Source organism: Amphiprion ocellaris, chromosome 1, assembly GCF_022539595.1.
Source record: "Amphiprion ocellaris isolate individual 3 ecotype Okinawa chromosome 1, ASM2253959v1, whole genome shotgun sequence".
Lineage (NCBI taxonomy): Eukaryota > Metazoa > Chordata > Actinopteri > Pomacentridae > Amphiprion > Amphiprion ocellaris.
Genome location: NC_072766.1, coordinates 8,944,773 through 8,961,924, shown reverse-complemented (window position 1 = coordinate 8,961,924; position 17,152 = coordinate 8,944,773). Strand labels below are relative to the sequence as shown.

At 39.6% G+C, this 17,152-nt stretch overlaps 1 protein-coding gene across 1 annotated transcript in view; it reads right to left on the bottom strand.

Moving 5' to 3' along the window:
- Positions 1-16,876, bottom strand: part of lgr4 (leucine-rich repeat containing G protein-coupled receptor 4) — a 32,358-nt gene extending 15,482 nt beyond the window's left edge. The window contains exons 1-4 of the mRNA XM_035947277.2: positions 15,928-16,876; positions 6,881-6,952; positions 1,618-1,689; positions 783-854 (exon numbers count right to left, since the gene is read on the bottom strand). Coding sequence (XP_035803170.2) covers positions 783-854; positions 1,618-1,689; positions 6,881-6,952; positions 15,928-16,124 — 413 coding nt within the window. The 5' untranslated portion in view covers positions 16,125-16,876. The remainder of the gene's footprint in view (positions 1-782; positions 855-1,617; positions 1,690-6,880; positions 6,953-15,927) is intronic.
- Between the last annotated feature and the right edge of the window lie 276 nt (positions 16,877-17,152).

The window sequence follows — 17,152 nt, the reverse complement described above, 5'->3', positions numbered from 1 at the left end:
AGAATTTCACTAACTGCCAGTAAGAACCAGCACGGCCTTGTCTGACAGCCCATGTGCATTTTGTCAGTAGTTCACACTATCAACTTAAAAACTCACCTGTAGTCCGTATTTGCATACATTTGTTTATCAAATTTTCTGCACCAAACGTTTAGATCTTTACATACATTAGTAGATAAACTGTTCTGCAGCACTATTATTGTTGTTGCTTTTATATTATCTTTGTGAGTAACCGTCTAGAATGGGTTTGTTAGTTTGGCACAAGCACACTGAATTCCACTTTGGATTGAAGGCCGAGTAAATACACCAACAGTGCTTTTTCTGACAGGAGCCAAGATGACTGCAGTTTATCTTTCTGTCCAGATATTCAGGATAAATACTGTCCTCATTAACCTCAACTTTGAGAGAAAACAGGTGCTTTTCATAGAACTAACTAACACTGTTGTATTAGGGATAGTGGCTTCTTGTGCATAAATATGAATGAACTTTGTTTTTTCTGCAGCAGCACCCTATACTGGTAATTTACATGTTCCGTCAGAAATTTAAAAAAGGTAATTTTTCAGCCCAGAACTTAGGCTAGTTTCTCTTTAATGTTAGAATAGGTTGTGGCCACTACGGTGACATTGACAAATACTACAATTTCAGCAACAGCACTGAGTGCTTCCTCTGTGGGGTAAACGCAGGACAGGAAAGGCCACTTCAAACTGGAAGGCTTTCTGAGTAGACAATAACCCACACGTGCCTATACATGCATATGTGTGTGTCTGTTCTTGCCAGTGACTTACAGAGACTGGAGAGAGTGGAGGTTCTTCAGTGCTGCACTGGGCACAGTTTTCAGCTGATTATTCTGGAGCATCCTGAGGGTAAAATTACAAAACAATAATATTTCAACTCAAGTCATGACAGTTGTCTTGAGCCGTGAATCTAAACAATATGCATCACTCAATGCTGATTATGTTAATGAACTTTCTGAAGCTGTGCTCTGTTTGTTTTCATTGTTAATGTGGCTCGACACTTAAAAGACACTGCCTCAATTTAGTTTCTTGAACAACCGCAGAAAACTTAGAGACCATCAGTGAAGACTCCCAAAAACAGTTGCCAAGGTGATGAAAAAACTTTTAACAGAATTATATCTAATGATCCCTTTTATAAGTCAGGTTCATTAAAGAAGGTAAGATTGTGTATCCTCATTTCACATGTGTAGTTAAACATGAATAAATCACTTGTGATATTTTCAGTTTTGTACCTAAGGCCTCACCTGTAGATCAACAGGACTTTGAACTTTTGGCTCAGTGCACAATCAACAAGACAGTGTTTGTGTCGCTCAGTGTGTCCGACTTTGTGCGAGTATACAAGGGTGTGCTGCCTGGCGTAAATTATGCAGTAGTAGTTTTTAGCAGACCTTGTATGTGACTCTCGGTTGGAGCAGGAATGGAAAAGTGCATTTAGTGTTCTCCAAGAGGATGTCTAGGGTGGCAATAACTGACAGCACCATAATGTTACCACAAACTGCAATATTTACTCTCTCTCTCCCAGTGTGTGGAAAACTTCACACCGTCACAGCCATAAGTGTGTGTGTGTATGTGTGTGTTGACATTGGCAGGGAGGGTGTGTGCTTACAGGACTTTGAGCTGATGCAGTCCAGACAGGGCTTCAGGGTGGATGAATGACAGGTCGTTCCCTGCAAGTCGCCTGTGTGAGACAAAGAGTCCAACTTATATTTAGACATTTCTCAAATGTTCAAAAGCTAGTGGAGACATTTCAGAAAAATACGAGCACCGACCACCTAAACTACAGATTGTATTTTATATATGAATAAAGCAATCCAGTGGTTTATAAACTTCTTTCCATGTAGCGTCTCAGTGGTTTATGTTCCAGCTCTTGAGCTAAACACGAGGTCTGGGGTGTCAAAGACATGTGTTGGTGTCATGGCCTGTTGTCACTTCGTCTGTCACCCACAAGAGATTAGAGCTGTTCCTGGACATCGCCTCCGAAGATCCCGTTCTGAGCCCCCCCAACCACCGCCATTAAGTGCTCTCTTTGCAGAGAGTGAAAAATAATTTGCCTCTCTGTGGCTAACACAAGCAGCATATAAATATAACCTTTTTCCCCCCTAAGAAATCCTGCCTTGTAACATTTATCAACAGACAGCTGCTTCAGTCCCCATATGAATTATTTGAGGCAGAGGGGACACCTCCCTTTCCTGTTGGGAACAGGAAGTGTATAGGAAATAGGGGTGTAAATAAGCATGGGACAGACTGACTGGGACACACAGCCCAAGTATTCTATCTGGCCTGCGAGATTAGCAACAGATTTATCACTCTGCAACGTGAGTCAGGCCAGGCTGAATTCCCTGCAACAAGAGCTGCTGGGTGTGAGCCTGAGAATCAAGGCTGACTGTGTTAGAAGACAACTTGCCGGTTATGTAGACTTGAAATGGGTCTTTTGTTTGTATGCCATAAATGTCACTGAATCAGAGAGCTGGTCCACTGTGAGGCATTTAAGTAGCAAAATAAAAACAGCCTTGACTCCTTCGTGAGACCAAAATACTAGTCTGTTTCATTGGTAAACTGTATATCTGTGGGAGGCAAAGAGCTCTTCATGACCCAAATCTGGCTCTCCAATAAAAAACAGATTTTTAACAAATCTATTGTATCACATTTTACAATAAGACGGCTCACAAGTTTTACAAATCTGTTTTCCGAAGAGACATAAAATGTAAAAAATAAACACCTTACTATAATAATAAACAGCATAGAGGGTCACCACCTTTAAAACCGTTTTGGCCTTGAACAATGCAAGATTTAAGCTGCCTACAGCTGACTTTCACTGTAGGCAAAGATCATAATATCACAGTGTCGCCCTATTAGATGTTTGACCACAGTTAGCCCTTTGCATTTTTATCTCATCCTTAATCCTACCTCAGATAAATCAGCAGGTACATGAGGCAGGTAAATTAAATGTCCACAGAAACTCTCCATTATGTTTTCTACATTGATTCACTGTTTGAGGCGTGCTCTTGTTTTTGTGCCATTTTCTCCTGCATTAACATCTGCCTGAAAAATTACCACCCTGAGCTGTTTATTACAAGGATCCAACTCTTTATTTTGCATAAATTTAGAGGCTCCAAATGGATATTAATTCTCATTGTCTTCTGCAGATTGTTTTCTGGCTATTTGGTAAAATGCCTCTTATATTAGGATGGAAACAGAGACAACAGCAAATTACTAATAACTTTTTATGGTCTCATCAACAGCCTCCATCAGTAGCAGACCAACTGCTCTGAACATACATTAAAATAGATCTTTGCCTAATCACAGCCCCTGTTTACGGTTTAATTTGTTGTGGCTGACCAAAGCGTTCACACTAGAATGTGAATGCTCACCAGCACTATAAACAGGCAGTCAATTTAGACTGAGGCAAACCCAACGAATAACCACCAGGCTGAATTCCACAACTCACAACACCACCAGTGACTGTAAGCTTTTGCGTCTCTACTCAGCGACAATCTGTCCAACAGATGTCTTGCAACAGCTTTTTGAAATTACATTTTAAAGTAATTAATAAAGACCATGATCTTGCATTTATAGTCCTGACTGTAGAACAAGTTGCCACATGCATATGGACGTCTACAAATTCAAACTGACATGAATTTCATCTGTAGCTGCTGAGTCATTCATGTTCATTTCCATCAGACAGAGACCAATGCAGCTAATTAATTACGACTAACTGCTTTAGCAGTCGCACAACTGTCATAAACTGCTAATCACCACAAGAAAACACAGTTTGACAAATCACTCAGATATCCAACAGGTTTCACAACACCAAGAGCTTCTCCTCCTCTCGCATCTTTCAGCACATGTCCCCCAAGGCCTTTGATGGATCTCATTGAGGAAAGGCTAAATCCTCTCCTTGTGCAACACCACTCCCACAAGTCTACCTCTGTCAACAGTAAATTCACAAAGGATAAAAGAAAAACAGAAACAGACAGCAGTAAATGAACACATTTTTCTTAGAATACTAAAAAAAACCCAGCACCTTTGGGTCTAAATTTTTGTTATAATAACACAAATTAACTCCATTTGGGAAAACACTGGGCAAATCCAAATAAGGACCCCTCCCCGACAACGTGCTCCCACATGTGTAATGCACACCTTTTTGTACCACTGTTGGTACAGGTAGTTGTTATGATAAGCCTATGACTTCACTTCCTCTGTGTATGCTGGCAATGGAAATGTTCATGTGACAATTTTCAATGATCTGTAATAATAACAAAGCTGTGATTTGAAAGGAGCTATTTCAGGCACCTCTGGTTTCAGCAGTAAAAGTTGTCCTCATCTTTCCCATATACAATGTTGCAGGGCTTATAACTGAAGAAATCCTATGTATTGGATTGGGATAAAACTCTGCTGGTTGTACAAATGATGAACAACTGTGTTGTAAATAAAAATATAGTTCTTTAATTTAGAAAAAGGTTAAAGGTACAAGGCTGTGACCATAACAGCTTTGTGTAAGAAGTTACAGTGAAAGCTTAAACTTGTTACAGCCAACAGACAGATCTGCTTATTCTGATAATGCGGGTAAATTTTGGATGAAATCAGCAACTACAGTGTAGTTATTTTGTTCCCAATAGCAACAATGAAGTGCTTTACGGTCAAATTAAAGCCTTTGAATAGAGGCAAAGTTTGATTTTTCAGAAATTACTCTCACAGTAAACTGCACTGTGCAACACTGCGCCAAATCACAACATCAGTGATCTCATACAAAGGTCCACACCCTACAATGTTACACAGAGGAGCCTATGGTCACATGACAAAAATTCTGAGACATCTCAGCTGAACTGGGCTGAACTGCAGGCAGTGTTTACACTGAGCAGATAAGAGATATATTTGGAAAGATATTTACACTTTGTTTTTTCCAGTATCAGTAACACTTTTAGACACTTGGATAAATGCTGCTCATGTTGATTTCAGGCTTTCAAGAATTCCACCTTTCACTTTTTCTCGTTTTACGATTAATGGCACTATAATTTTGTTTACTGCACCAAAGACATTTTGGAAAATCTCTCTACTTCTAGCCATGATTGTGCTGTTTCCATAGAGATTCGTGACTATATGTTGCAGAGAAAAATTAGTCCAGGGTGAGCAGAAACGTGACAGGAGTAAAAATTGTTCCGAAATTGCTTGGCGAGTTTTGAAGAAAAATGTTGCAATGGGTCAACAGAGTAAACCAAGCTAACCTTGAGAATGTAAAAATCCAAACAATATGCCTATCATTCTGTCTGTAAGTCCAAAAAAAAAAAAAAAAACAATCAGATGTGAGTCAACACTAAAAACTGATGTCCCATACATCCTTATTTAATTACACTTACATTTATTGTTAATAAGGTAACGTGACTATTAAGCCCGATACATACATATTGTGGCATAACATTCCGAGACAGTCTTACTGATAAAAAAATAGCAAGATAGAAACACACCATAAAGAGCACATTTCACACACAAAAACAGATGCATCAACCACACAGTTGCAATAAACTTTAAAAAAAAGTATTTAAAACCATTAATAAAATAATATCATTCTGTCAACAAAACGGAAAATATCGTCAACAGAAGACTGACTGGGATGACCGCAATTCCTTGTTGATATATAGTGAGCCTATCAATCACAGGTTGCTTTCAGGAATATAAACAAACTGCAAAGAAGACAGAGAACACTTCTGTCATCACGTCTGTTGAGCTTTGTTGTGCCTTTGGCAAGAAAGGAAAAGAGTGGAGGAGATTGCGTGACTAAGAAGGAGGGAATATTCCTCCCTTGTCTCTGCTGCTGTCCTGTATGAGGATAGCCCGCTCTCTTTTCTTTCCCTGATCTCTTTCTCTGGCAGCTCTTTCTCTCCTTGCTTCTACCCTCAGGGTTCATGCTCCGGTTCACTGACACTGCTGCAGCCTTAGAGCAAAAAAGTCATCCGGCAAAGTTCACCGAGACAAGCCTGCTGATTTGTTCCCAGAGAAAAAGGTTAAACAAACACAGAAATGAACTAAGGGTTTATGTCAATCAAAATATTTCTTCAAAAAACAGACACGTCAGTGACAGCGCCATCAAGTTCGATGAACTAAACTAGAAAGACGGCAAGACTGGGTGGGTTTTTTAGCCTTGTTGCCATGGAAACCATTGTTTTGCCCTCTTCCTTCCTGCTGTGCATTCCTCCACACAATGCGATGAAAAGTAAATTGCCCTTCAACAAAGCAGATTGGAGTGGTGTATGGAAAAGAAGAGGGTGAAGACTAGACCGGCTGAAAGATGCACAAGAGCTGAAAAAACACGCCTGCACACTCCAGCAGCTGGAACTGCTGGAGTGTGTTCACTTGCTGGTCATTTTGCATTCTCAGGGTTGCATGTTACCTGATATCAGGTAGACAGATTTTTATCTCTGACTCCCAGCAGCTCCGAGCCAGACAGCAGAGTATTTAAAGAGTAAAGAAATAACACCCACTGAGATTAGATGTACGCCACTCAACAAAGCCCCACAGCGTAGATGGGCTGTTGCCACCTTGACAATCCCTTAAAAGCAAAAATCCACACAGGATATCACATGATTATTGCTTCAATACGTGTTGTCTCACCTTGCCTTTTTTAATCGAGCTTTACTGCACCTTTCATAACCGCCCTTGTTCAATTCATGAATGGTGAGTGATTCGTAACCTCACGTAACGTTGTGCTTATCTTCTCCAGCTGAGAAGAAGGGCATGTTGTGCACCTATACTGTGTGTTTTACAGCACAGACTCAAATACCCAGGTGCATATCATAAAGACCAGCCCTCATGTCAACACTGTGCAGAGTAAATACATCATTAACAAGAGAAAAAAGGGGGCTTGTACTCACAGTTCTTCCAGATAGGGGAAGTTCTTGAATACATATGCTGGAAGCTCAGTGATGTTGTTCATGCTCAGGTCACTGTGGAAACAAAAAAAAAAGTTAGTAAAATATCATCAAAATATCACTAAATGCGCACAAAAGACGACTTTTGTAAAATAAATTGTTAGTGCTTTCTTGCTGCAATTTTGCTCTTATTCTGTAGTGGTTTTTTTTTTTAGATTTTAACAAGAAACTCAATTCTCAAAACAAAATCACCTTTGTATGAAGCCTTAATATAAGAATAAACTATACTTGATGTGCAGTCAACATATTAACACGATTACGTTTTTGACTATGATTGTAAATTATATATACAAACATGAGGGCAGCTGCATTACCCATCTCTTATATCAGCTTTAGGTCTCTGACTGTGCCTGCATGAGTCTAACCTCAACCAAAAAAAATCTTGAAAAAGCCTTTCTCTCTAGCCCCAGGGATCTTCATTTTACAAATCAACAAGTAAAGATAGGCATGTAGCAGCATGAAAAATATGCACACAGGACTTGATTTGCTTCCCCACCAAACCTAATGTGAGCATGTGTGTTCACATCTTCATAATGACAATCGAAAAAAGATATTAATATGTACATGCTTACTGCTTTTGGGAAAGCAGTGTGGTGTTTTCAAACGGCTTTGAAAAGTAAAGGAGTGCCACAACAAAAGAAGGGACAAAAGGCTGTCTGAGGCCTACTGAAGAAACCTATGCAGTGGGAGCAAACCCAGGTCTGGAGCCCTAATCTTGATTAGGCATTCACTAACCCGCTTCAAAAAAATGGCCCCTAGATGCCATATGTAAAGAGGTGGCACAATCAAGACTGAAAAAGCATCCGGGATTTACAAATGAAGATACCCCCTGTACCTCTTTCGCCCCCTTTCACTCTCCAACTGGCCAGCTTGAATTTCACTGCCAGATCTCTCTCGGACCTTGTGTGTGGGCCCCTGAATCCTGCAAGGATCATATTGCCCTTCCTCTGCAGACCCGAATACACACACACACACACACACACAAACACACGCACATACTTGCACAGAAGCCTTAAAAGGTGGGCCCTGACAGAAGCCTCATCATCCCAGCGACCTACGTCCCATCTCCACTTACCTGGTTATCCTATTACTATATAGACTATGCAGCTACAACAGCACTTCAATCAACATCTATCCACTCCTTATGGTTTTTTTCCTTCTCTGACAACATCTCTGGTGGTGTTCTGCAACCACTGCTGCGGATCCGCCACCGCTGGTGGTCAGATGGATGCATCCCTAACCACATTTTAAACCGTTTGACTAAATCTTTCACAGACCGTTGACTGGTCTAAAACCACATGCAGGGCTGGGGAGTACAACAGGCCTGCATGACTCTATCACACTTCCTCCCTCCCTCTGTGTCTGGCTGCTTTACTCATCAAGGTCTTGGCCTGTCCCTGCTAAGACAGATTGAAGAGGACACTAAAAATGCAGCTGTGATAAATGGTGACAAGCCTAAACGCTTCTACAAACAGGTATCTGCAAATTCCTATCCCATGTGCCACTTGGCTTCATTCTAGCAGAGAGGAAGCAGATGATCTGAGAAAGGTATATGACATACTAAGAGAAAGGAAAAATACTGCTGCAGATGTGAAGCATGAACATATTCTAAAAGTCAAAACATAACTTGTTTAAAAAGCACATCCTCAATTTTTAAGTCAATTAACTCAGAAATACTAAATATGGCACTTTTTGAGGCATCAGCACACACAAAAATAAAAACACTACATGAAGTGATGAACTAAAATGCTTCTTTTAAATGCACAATGAGAACATTTTTGTTTTTATACATGCTCTCTAATCAATCTGTAATTTACTTACTTCAACTTAATTTGCCTAAATGCTTAAGAAATTCACAATTCTTCTAGCATGTACATTTATTCAATTTCTGTTTGGTCTGTAAAACGTCACTAAATACTGAAAAAACACAATTTCCACAATCAAAGCTTCCTAATTTGCATGTTTTGTAGGTCCAACAGTCCGAAACCCAAACACAATTAGTTTTGTCATGAACGAATAAAATAAAAGCACCAAATTACCACAACTAAGAAGCAACTACTGGAGATTGTTTTTGGCAGTTTGGCTTCAAAAAGATAGATTATCAATTTATGGTAAATGTGCTATGAATGAATGAGACGACCACTTACACTGGGCTTTATAAATCTGTCATTTAAGTCAACTGTGCATATTTTTGCTTGTGTGGATGCAGATGTTTTAGTCGTGAAGTTACAGGGTTTGTGCATCTACGTGACTGAGTGTTTGCCTTGATACAAAACATGCATGTTTGTTTCTATTACATGAATGAAACATTCTACATTGTGATGTAAAAAATAGATTTCTACCAAAACATCTGTAGACAACAGATCATACATTTTCCACGAGACATTCACAAGAAAGCCTACGGCCAATTTAGCTTATTTGAAATCAAATAAAACATCCAGATTATGTTCCACAAAAGACAACCGTCAGCAGAACTTCAGCACAGAAATGAGAAAAACTGCAGCTTGTTGCATCAGGTGTTTATCATTTAAAGCTAAGTACAGATGTACACATCACTAAAAAAACACAAGCTAGGATTTAACAATAAGCTTAGCTATTACTACACACGCATTTAGACCTGAAAAATACTGGGTGCGACTGTTTCACAGTCACTTTAACCACTTGATAAATCCCACTTGTTGTGAAACTGTGTAAAACATTTTCTGTGAGCACAACAGGATTCATTGTCAGGGTAAGAAAACATCAGTTATCCTGATCCTTCCTAAAGCTAGTGCCTGACCAAACCAAAGAAAGAACCAGTAAAGGACTTACACTGAGGTTGTAAACCAAGAACCACTGTAGCATAACTAGAGATGTCATTAGTTCCCAGAAGAGGTTGCACCAGAAGGACAACAATGAGTGCTGCACAAATCAAGCCTGCATGGCACAGTGGTCAAAACAGACACGGGTAGAGAAAATGTGGTCCTGAGGTCTGATTAAAGCAAAAGTTAACATTTCACCGTAATGCAAGGTATAATTCCAAATGAAAACCCAAATTTCTTACCAGGAGTGTTAAATTGCAAGACAAAAAAGTTGAATGGGTAATAAATAAAAAAAAAAAAAAAAAAAAAAACAATCCAAAGCCCTAAACAAAAAACATCACTATTTGTACTAACTGCTAACTATTGTACTGCTTTAGATTGTACCAGACAAAATCTCCTGTTGTGAAAGCCAAGGGGAAACAGAGCATCTTCATGCCACATTCTGCCATCTTTTCTCAGTCTGTAGAAGTGACTAATCTGTATCTTTTTTGTAGTGTTCAGAGCTGTAAAACTTTACAGTAGTTTACAAATGACACAATGCCAGCCAAAACCTTAAAATTATATGACAACAACTGTATCAACCTGCTACAAAGATGTGTCATGCTGCACAGTAACTGCACACTTCAAGCAAAAAGCATGCGGTCTCTAACACTAATACTGTGAACAACTATTTACAATATCATTTCATATGAAGACTCACAATTAACCTTATTTGATTCAAAAATATATCATATTGTAACTTATAAATCACAAAACATACAATAGCACATGCACAAGCACATAAGTGAAGCACATGGTTAAGGCAGTTTAACTAAGGTTAACTTATAACAGAGCACAAAGCAGCAGACCTGTTGCTATGGCTACGCACAGTTTAATAATCTTGCACACAGTGGTTAAACTGTTGACCAGAACAATGTTTTAAGGCCCCTGTTATATCGTTTAATACACCCCCAGCCAGCCAGTAAGAAATGACTAATATTGACTGTGTTTCCAGAAAAATATACAGCTTATATGCAAGTTATTAATACGCTACAGGATCACTAATTAACTGAAAAACTGCTACGAGAGACATCTGATGGTATTTACAGAGACAGTCTGTCATATGCTCCCATTCATGTTTCTGACGAAGCATTTTCATAAGGAATATCAGGACAGTAAGGAAAATAAAGGTCACCCCTGCATCAGCTGATCACTTAGTCAGATGGTTCAAGTGTTTTCATCTGGTCAGATGCGAGAAGCATTTTATCTGCTCACATGGAGTTCAAACACTATTTTTATTTCCCCTTGAACTCATTATAATATTCCTCTGTAAAGGAATGTGCCACTTTTTAACTATTTCTTTTGGTTTTAGAGACTAAATAATGCAAAAACACAAAGCAGATAGCGAATTCATGCATAGAAACGTTGAATTCCTGAAGCAATTAAAATGAGCATGAAATATATTAAAATGTAATCTGCATTAATAAGGAAATGCTAATTCAGGTAAGAATTTTTAATTACAAGGTTATTATGCCTGAGCAAGACACAAATACACCCTCAAATTCCGTCCCGCTATTTTGAAAGTAACAAAATGCATGTAAACACAGTGTGATCGCCCTTTATCACCATTACTAGTTTATTTATTATGTGCTGGAACTTCTGTAATGGTTGAATGGTGGGACACAACATCTTTTTTCTGCTCCATTCTAGGGATAAATTTCTTCATACTCTAAATAATTTTTAACACATCAAATACACAAAATTATGGTCAAAAGTCTTATCTGTATGATTAGCATTGCATATAATGAATATTTGCATGGTTCATACTAACTTCCAAGGATCTGGCAATCATTTTTTACAATGCTCACATACACATTAGCTACCCCAAAGTCCTTCTAGGCAAGTCTTTTCACTCGTCAGCCGTCTTGGTAAGACTTTTAGACAAGTTACTTCACGCTAACAAGACCAGGTGGCTATCTAAATGAATGGGGACGAGCCATAACTGCAATTTCAATGGTCAGTGCGACATAGAACCTGCATGTCTACAATCGGCAGTCAAATGTGATGAAAACTGCTTGACAAGTTTAGGGACTTTGCCCCAAAATCAGATTTGAAGCTTGTATTCCCACAGGTTATACCTCCAGTACATGTGCACATTTTCACAACATCATGCATGCATCAGTGCAACAACTTGATTGGTGCTTAATGGTTTATCTGTTATTTAGTCAGCAATTGGCTTTTTTAAGGGGAGGGGTGGGACATACAACAGCCTTCTCTGGCATTACAAATTTCTTCTATAGATTTATATTCAGGATTCTTTAAGTAGTGAGTCACAGTAACTGTTAGAAATAAACTACAATGTCTGAAGATTTTGCACATTAATACCACTAAAGATTAGAAAAACACACATATTAATTAATTAAAAAAAAAAAAAACAAAGTTCTGAATTTCTACAAAACTCAGCTTCAGATAATATTTAATTTCTGAAAACTGGCCACAAGGTTCAGAAAACCTGAAATCATTAGCAGAAGCAGTATGGTTGGGGGGATGGGAATAGGTGTGTAAAGGGAGGACAGAGTTAAGGACTCAGAAAGGGGGGGTGAGAGCGTTAATATTCTCCCATCCACGGCTCATCCTGTTTGGGAGCGGGAACCACTGACTGGCTCCTTTCACCTCTGCTGACCAAGAACAAAAGTATCATTCAGTTAAAAATGGATTGGGGGCACCAATGGTGAAGCCGGCAAGCTCCACCAGCAGAGTGCAAGACCCCTGACGCCACCCCTCCGCTTTCCCCTAAGTCTCAGCTTCATTCACACTATGAAAGGACCTAACATAACTGAAATGTTAGCTGTAATAACGCCCTCATGTTACCGTAAAATGCACCCTTCTTCGTGCAGGCGTTACGCTCAAAAACAAAACCTATACAGAAAGTCAGTGACAGGTAAACTGCATACCTTCAAAAGGAGTGTTTGCTTTGTTACTGGCTGAGGGGCCTTTCTCTCATCTGCTTTTCTGCAGCACGGCTGTTTCCGTTACAGAAGCCAAAACTCAAGCCCCTGTGGGCTGCAGGTAAGAGTCCAAGCCAACACTGTCATATGATTTATAGTAAAAATGCATCGTCTTCCATTTTCCAAGCTTTTTTCGAGAAATCAACAGCAGATAGACAATAATACAATAAACAGTCTGCAATACTCATCCTTGGAATGAGGTAATTTCACACTGACAAGAAAAGATTTTTCCAATCCCGCTTTACTTCTTGAGCGTCTCTGTGCCATCACACTGATTCTCAACACAGACAAATTCCAAGTATTGCAATGATAAAACACAATGCATCAGTTAGACCACTGTGGACGTGTTAGCCCTGAAAGAAGGAGCCCTTGCAGCTGCAATATGTCTCACTAATCCATCATGATCCCTAACCCCACTGCTCCACATACAAAAGACAGAGGGAGTGGGAGAGGACAACTAAAGTTCAAGAGACCAGGAGAACAAATGAGAGCAGGACAGAGAGAGGGACAAACAACCTTTCACATACTTTTAAAAGTCTGAAATGAATCCATTAAGCAGTTTAGTGTTTAAAAGCTGTCACAGAGCATTTAGATTACTATGTGCAGGGCAGACTGTGAGAACACAAGACAGCACAATCTTGAAAACAACACACCGTTTTCCATTTTGGCATAAAACTGGCTTTTAGAGTGGCAGTAAGGACTGTGATATCAATTTATGAAAACAAAGTTTCATATTGTGATTGAGATGTCAAGACTGTCTATAATATATGGAAGTACTTTATCCCAGAGGAAGAAGTATGCTGAGAGTTTCAGCGGTGAGGAGAAGGCCCAGTGTGACATGTATCCACTTCCTCTGTTTAGTTTAGCTCACACTTTCTTAACAATGGTGATTTCAAGTGGCACGCTGTTGGCTCTGGTGCAGTGAGGCTTGGGCCGCCATTCTTAAAAGGTGGCAGAACAGCAGAGAAGTTTCCACAAACAAAAGCAAACCTTTACACTCTCATGAAGTCAAATAAAGAGGATTTTCTTAAATGAGTTTGAAAGAGGTAAGTGCCTATGCGTAGTTAAAGTCATAATTTCTTCAACCTGTTTTTCAAGGGAACACAGTCAGAGCTGGTTACTTTAGTTTGTGATTAACCCAGAGGTTGTGCAACAAATTATGTCATCCTGGGGCAATCATCAACTGTATCTGGATCACTCCATGCGGACCTAACCTACCTGCTGTCCATTTCCTCCACTTTTTATAAAAATGAATTCCCTGACTTGAAGTAGTAAACTCCTGTGTGTAACTTCTGGAAGAGAATGTGATAACGGCCCAAGTTTGACTCCTGAATTTTATGTACAAAACTAACAGTACTGGGAACCAGGCACTGCTGGCTACTATCCATGCATTACTCACCCGAATCTATCCCTATTTGTGACCTCAGCACTTTGGACATTACTCAGTGATTCAGTCATAGAACAATTTCTACACTTACCTTTGGGGAAAAACTCAAAAAGTAATGTTTTTACCTGTAATATGCTTGCAAGTTGCTTCTTTGAAAGATATTTTTATGATGCCCCCAAATATCTTCATTTAAACATCTGTTTACCAGCAAAAAAAAAAAACAAAACATTTGTCTGGAGCCAAACTAATGTTTAAATCTATTATTTCCATAGATGCCAAGAACACTGCTGCAGCTTGCATGGAGGACTTAACGCACATTCCGGTATAGAAAAACGCAGACTAGAGACACTCAAATTTTGAAAATACTGCGTTTAAATGCTGATCTGGCTTCTGAAAAAAAAACATTTTATCATTTACGGCACAAAGCAGAGCTCTATGAGTTCACATGAGCACATCACAAGACGCACCATGCTGCTGGATGACAGGTAACATTAATAATATTCATTTTGTACACTGAGAAAATCCATGACGTGCTGAAATCACGAATAAAGCTAATCACATTGGTCATAAAGTAGAAAACAACCTCATCAACATGTGTGGAGCTGAAATGCTTTGTCGAGTAACACAAGATTTTTCCATCTTCTATCATATTAACCATTAAGTCTTTAAAAATGTTCAAAATGCCCCGAATCCTCAAACGCTTCTTGAGCTTTTCAAGATTGCAAAAACCTTCTATTTGGAACTTTTGGTGAGCAAAAGCAGGTATTTTGAAGACATTAGCTTGGTTTCAGGAGCATCAGATGGACATTTTTCTATTATTTTGACATTTTATAGACTACATGCATCAACTGACAACTACTAACATGGTCAAATATTTTGCCAGATATTTTTCCAATGAACAGTTCAGTTTAATTGTCTCAAAATAGTGAGAAATGTCCATTATAACTTTAACGAGTCCAGGGTGAGCTACTGAAATTACCTTTTTGTCCAAAAAACATAATTAAAACCAGAAAACATTCAGTTTACTATAAAATTTGACAAAGAGACGAATCAAATCTGTGCATTTGCAACCAACTAGAAATAGCACTGCTTTTTTCGTTTAAAAATTTGGGCTGCAACTGTCAGTGGGTTTTTGGATCAATAGATTCATTGTGTGGTCTTGAAAATGTCAAGAAAATGGAGAAAAATGGCGATCAGTGTTTCCAAAAGCCAAAGATGATATTCTACAATGTCTTGTTTTGTCCGCAACCCAAAGATATTCAGTTTATTCTCACGTGAAGAGAAGCTTTGATCATATTTAGGGTTTTTGTATCTTAAAATCGTAATCATTATCAAAGTTGTCAACTAATCCAATCATTGTTGCAGCCCTATTAAAAATCAGTTTTAAATGATAATGCATTATAAAAACTTTTCTTACTCTCAGCAGTAAAATAACTGCTAATGTATAAAACCATTAGTTGTAGTTCTACATGTGATTGTCACCTAGTTTTGTCTGTTAATAACTTTTTTTTTTTAGCTGCAATGGAGAATCTCGTAATAACTTGTCAAGCTTTTAGTGTGTAGTTTAAGAGAGAGTTAAGTTTATCAGTCAGAATTAGAAGGATTTGCTAAGCTGGAGACTGTCCCCAACATCTCCATTAGGACATTTCCTCTGCAGAAAGTTTACACTGGGATGTTCAACGCTCATCATTCACTTGCTTTGTAAACACAACAACATCCCAACTCTCAGGCCTCTGTGGCGGAGGCACTTCTGGACGCACAAACGTGTCTTCTCGGTGCTTGTATTTCACTGTGTGGTGTCGGGTTGGTACTCACAGGTAGTAGGTGAAAGTACTGAGCCCGGTTGGGACGGCGGTGAGTCCTCTCCCGGAGCAGTCTGCACCCCCATCTTCATCGCAGCTGCATGAGGGCGAACAAACGGCCGTCGACTGCCCATGACCGGCGGCACCGGGACGTAGCAAACACCACAAACACATCCAAAACAAATCCATTTTTACCCCCCTCTCTCTCATCGTCGGTTCAGGTGAAAGCGGTGACACAAAAAAATGTTCGTCAAAAAATTAGAGGGAGGGGGGAGCCTTTTGTTTGTGGTTGAATCTATTCAGGACGTCGACTTCTCATGTGGTTGTTGCAGAGATGAAGCGACGCTTTTTCACAACCAAATCTAACGTCCGAACACTTCATACATTCAGGGAACACGCGCAGGCTAACGTCGAGCTAGCTTAAGAAGCAAACGGCCGCTTCGAAGACGAGCACTTTTACCTTTCCGTGGAGCATTTCTCAACCCCCAGTGTGTCGTATTAGTCCATGAAAATAAAGTAGCAGCGTCGGCGACAGGAGCGGTAGCCTACCTTGCCTTTTTTTACGTTTTCGTTGTCCCATTAAATAACCGAAAAATAATACTAAATAAAGCGCTGCGTCGCTCGGAAAAACAGGCTGCTCCGGTGGCGGTGAAATCCTCGGCGTATCGGACGCAGTGGAATCAGGTCTGTTTCCTTGCAGGAGATCACCGTCAGCTTTCAGCCATTCCTCACGTTCCCCTCCTCTGCTCCTGACATCAACAGCATGCTTGTAGCTCGGCAGGCACCCTACCGGACAACCTGCAGCACTGGGCCCGGCCTGTGCAGCGGTGAGACCTGCACCACAGCGTCAGCTTGCCAAGCGTTGCACTTCAGCAGTTGCTAAAAAAAATAAAAACAAAAAAGTCAAGTGAAATTGCTCACACACGTATGGAACGTCAATGTTAATAAATATTAGTTGATTTCTGGTTACACAATTGTTCACCAAGTCCAAATGTGGCTCTTGTAGTGGGTTTTGTGTGCACTTGCTGCCGTGCATTAGCAGTAGTAGGCCACGTCACCTCCCATGCACATGAAATATGACAACATGCAGGTTTTTAAGAGTGACAGTTCGATTTTTAGTGATTACACAACTTTAGTGGATAAAATACACCATGTTTGCATGACAGAGTATACAATATAGTGCAACCTACTAGTTACTAAAAAAAGTCAGGTAAAACTGCTCACACAGGTATGGAATG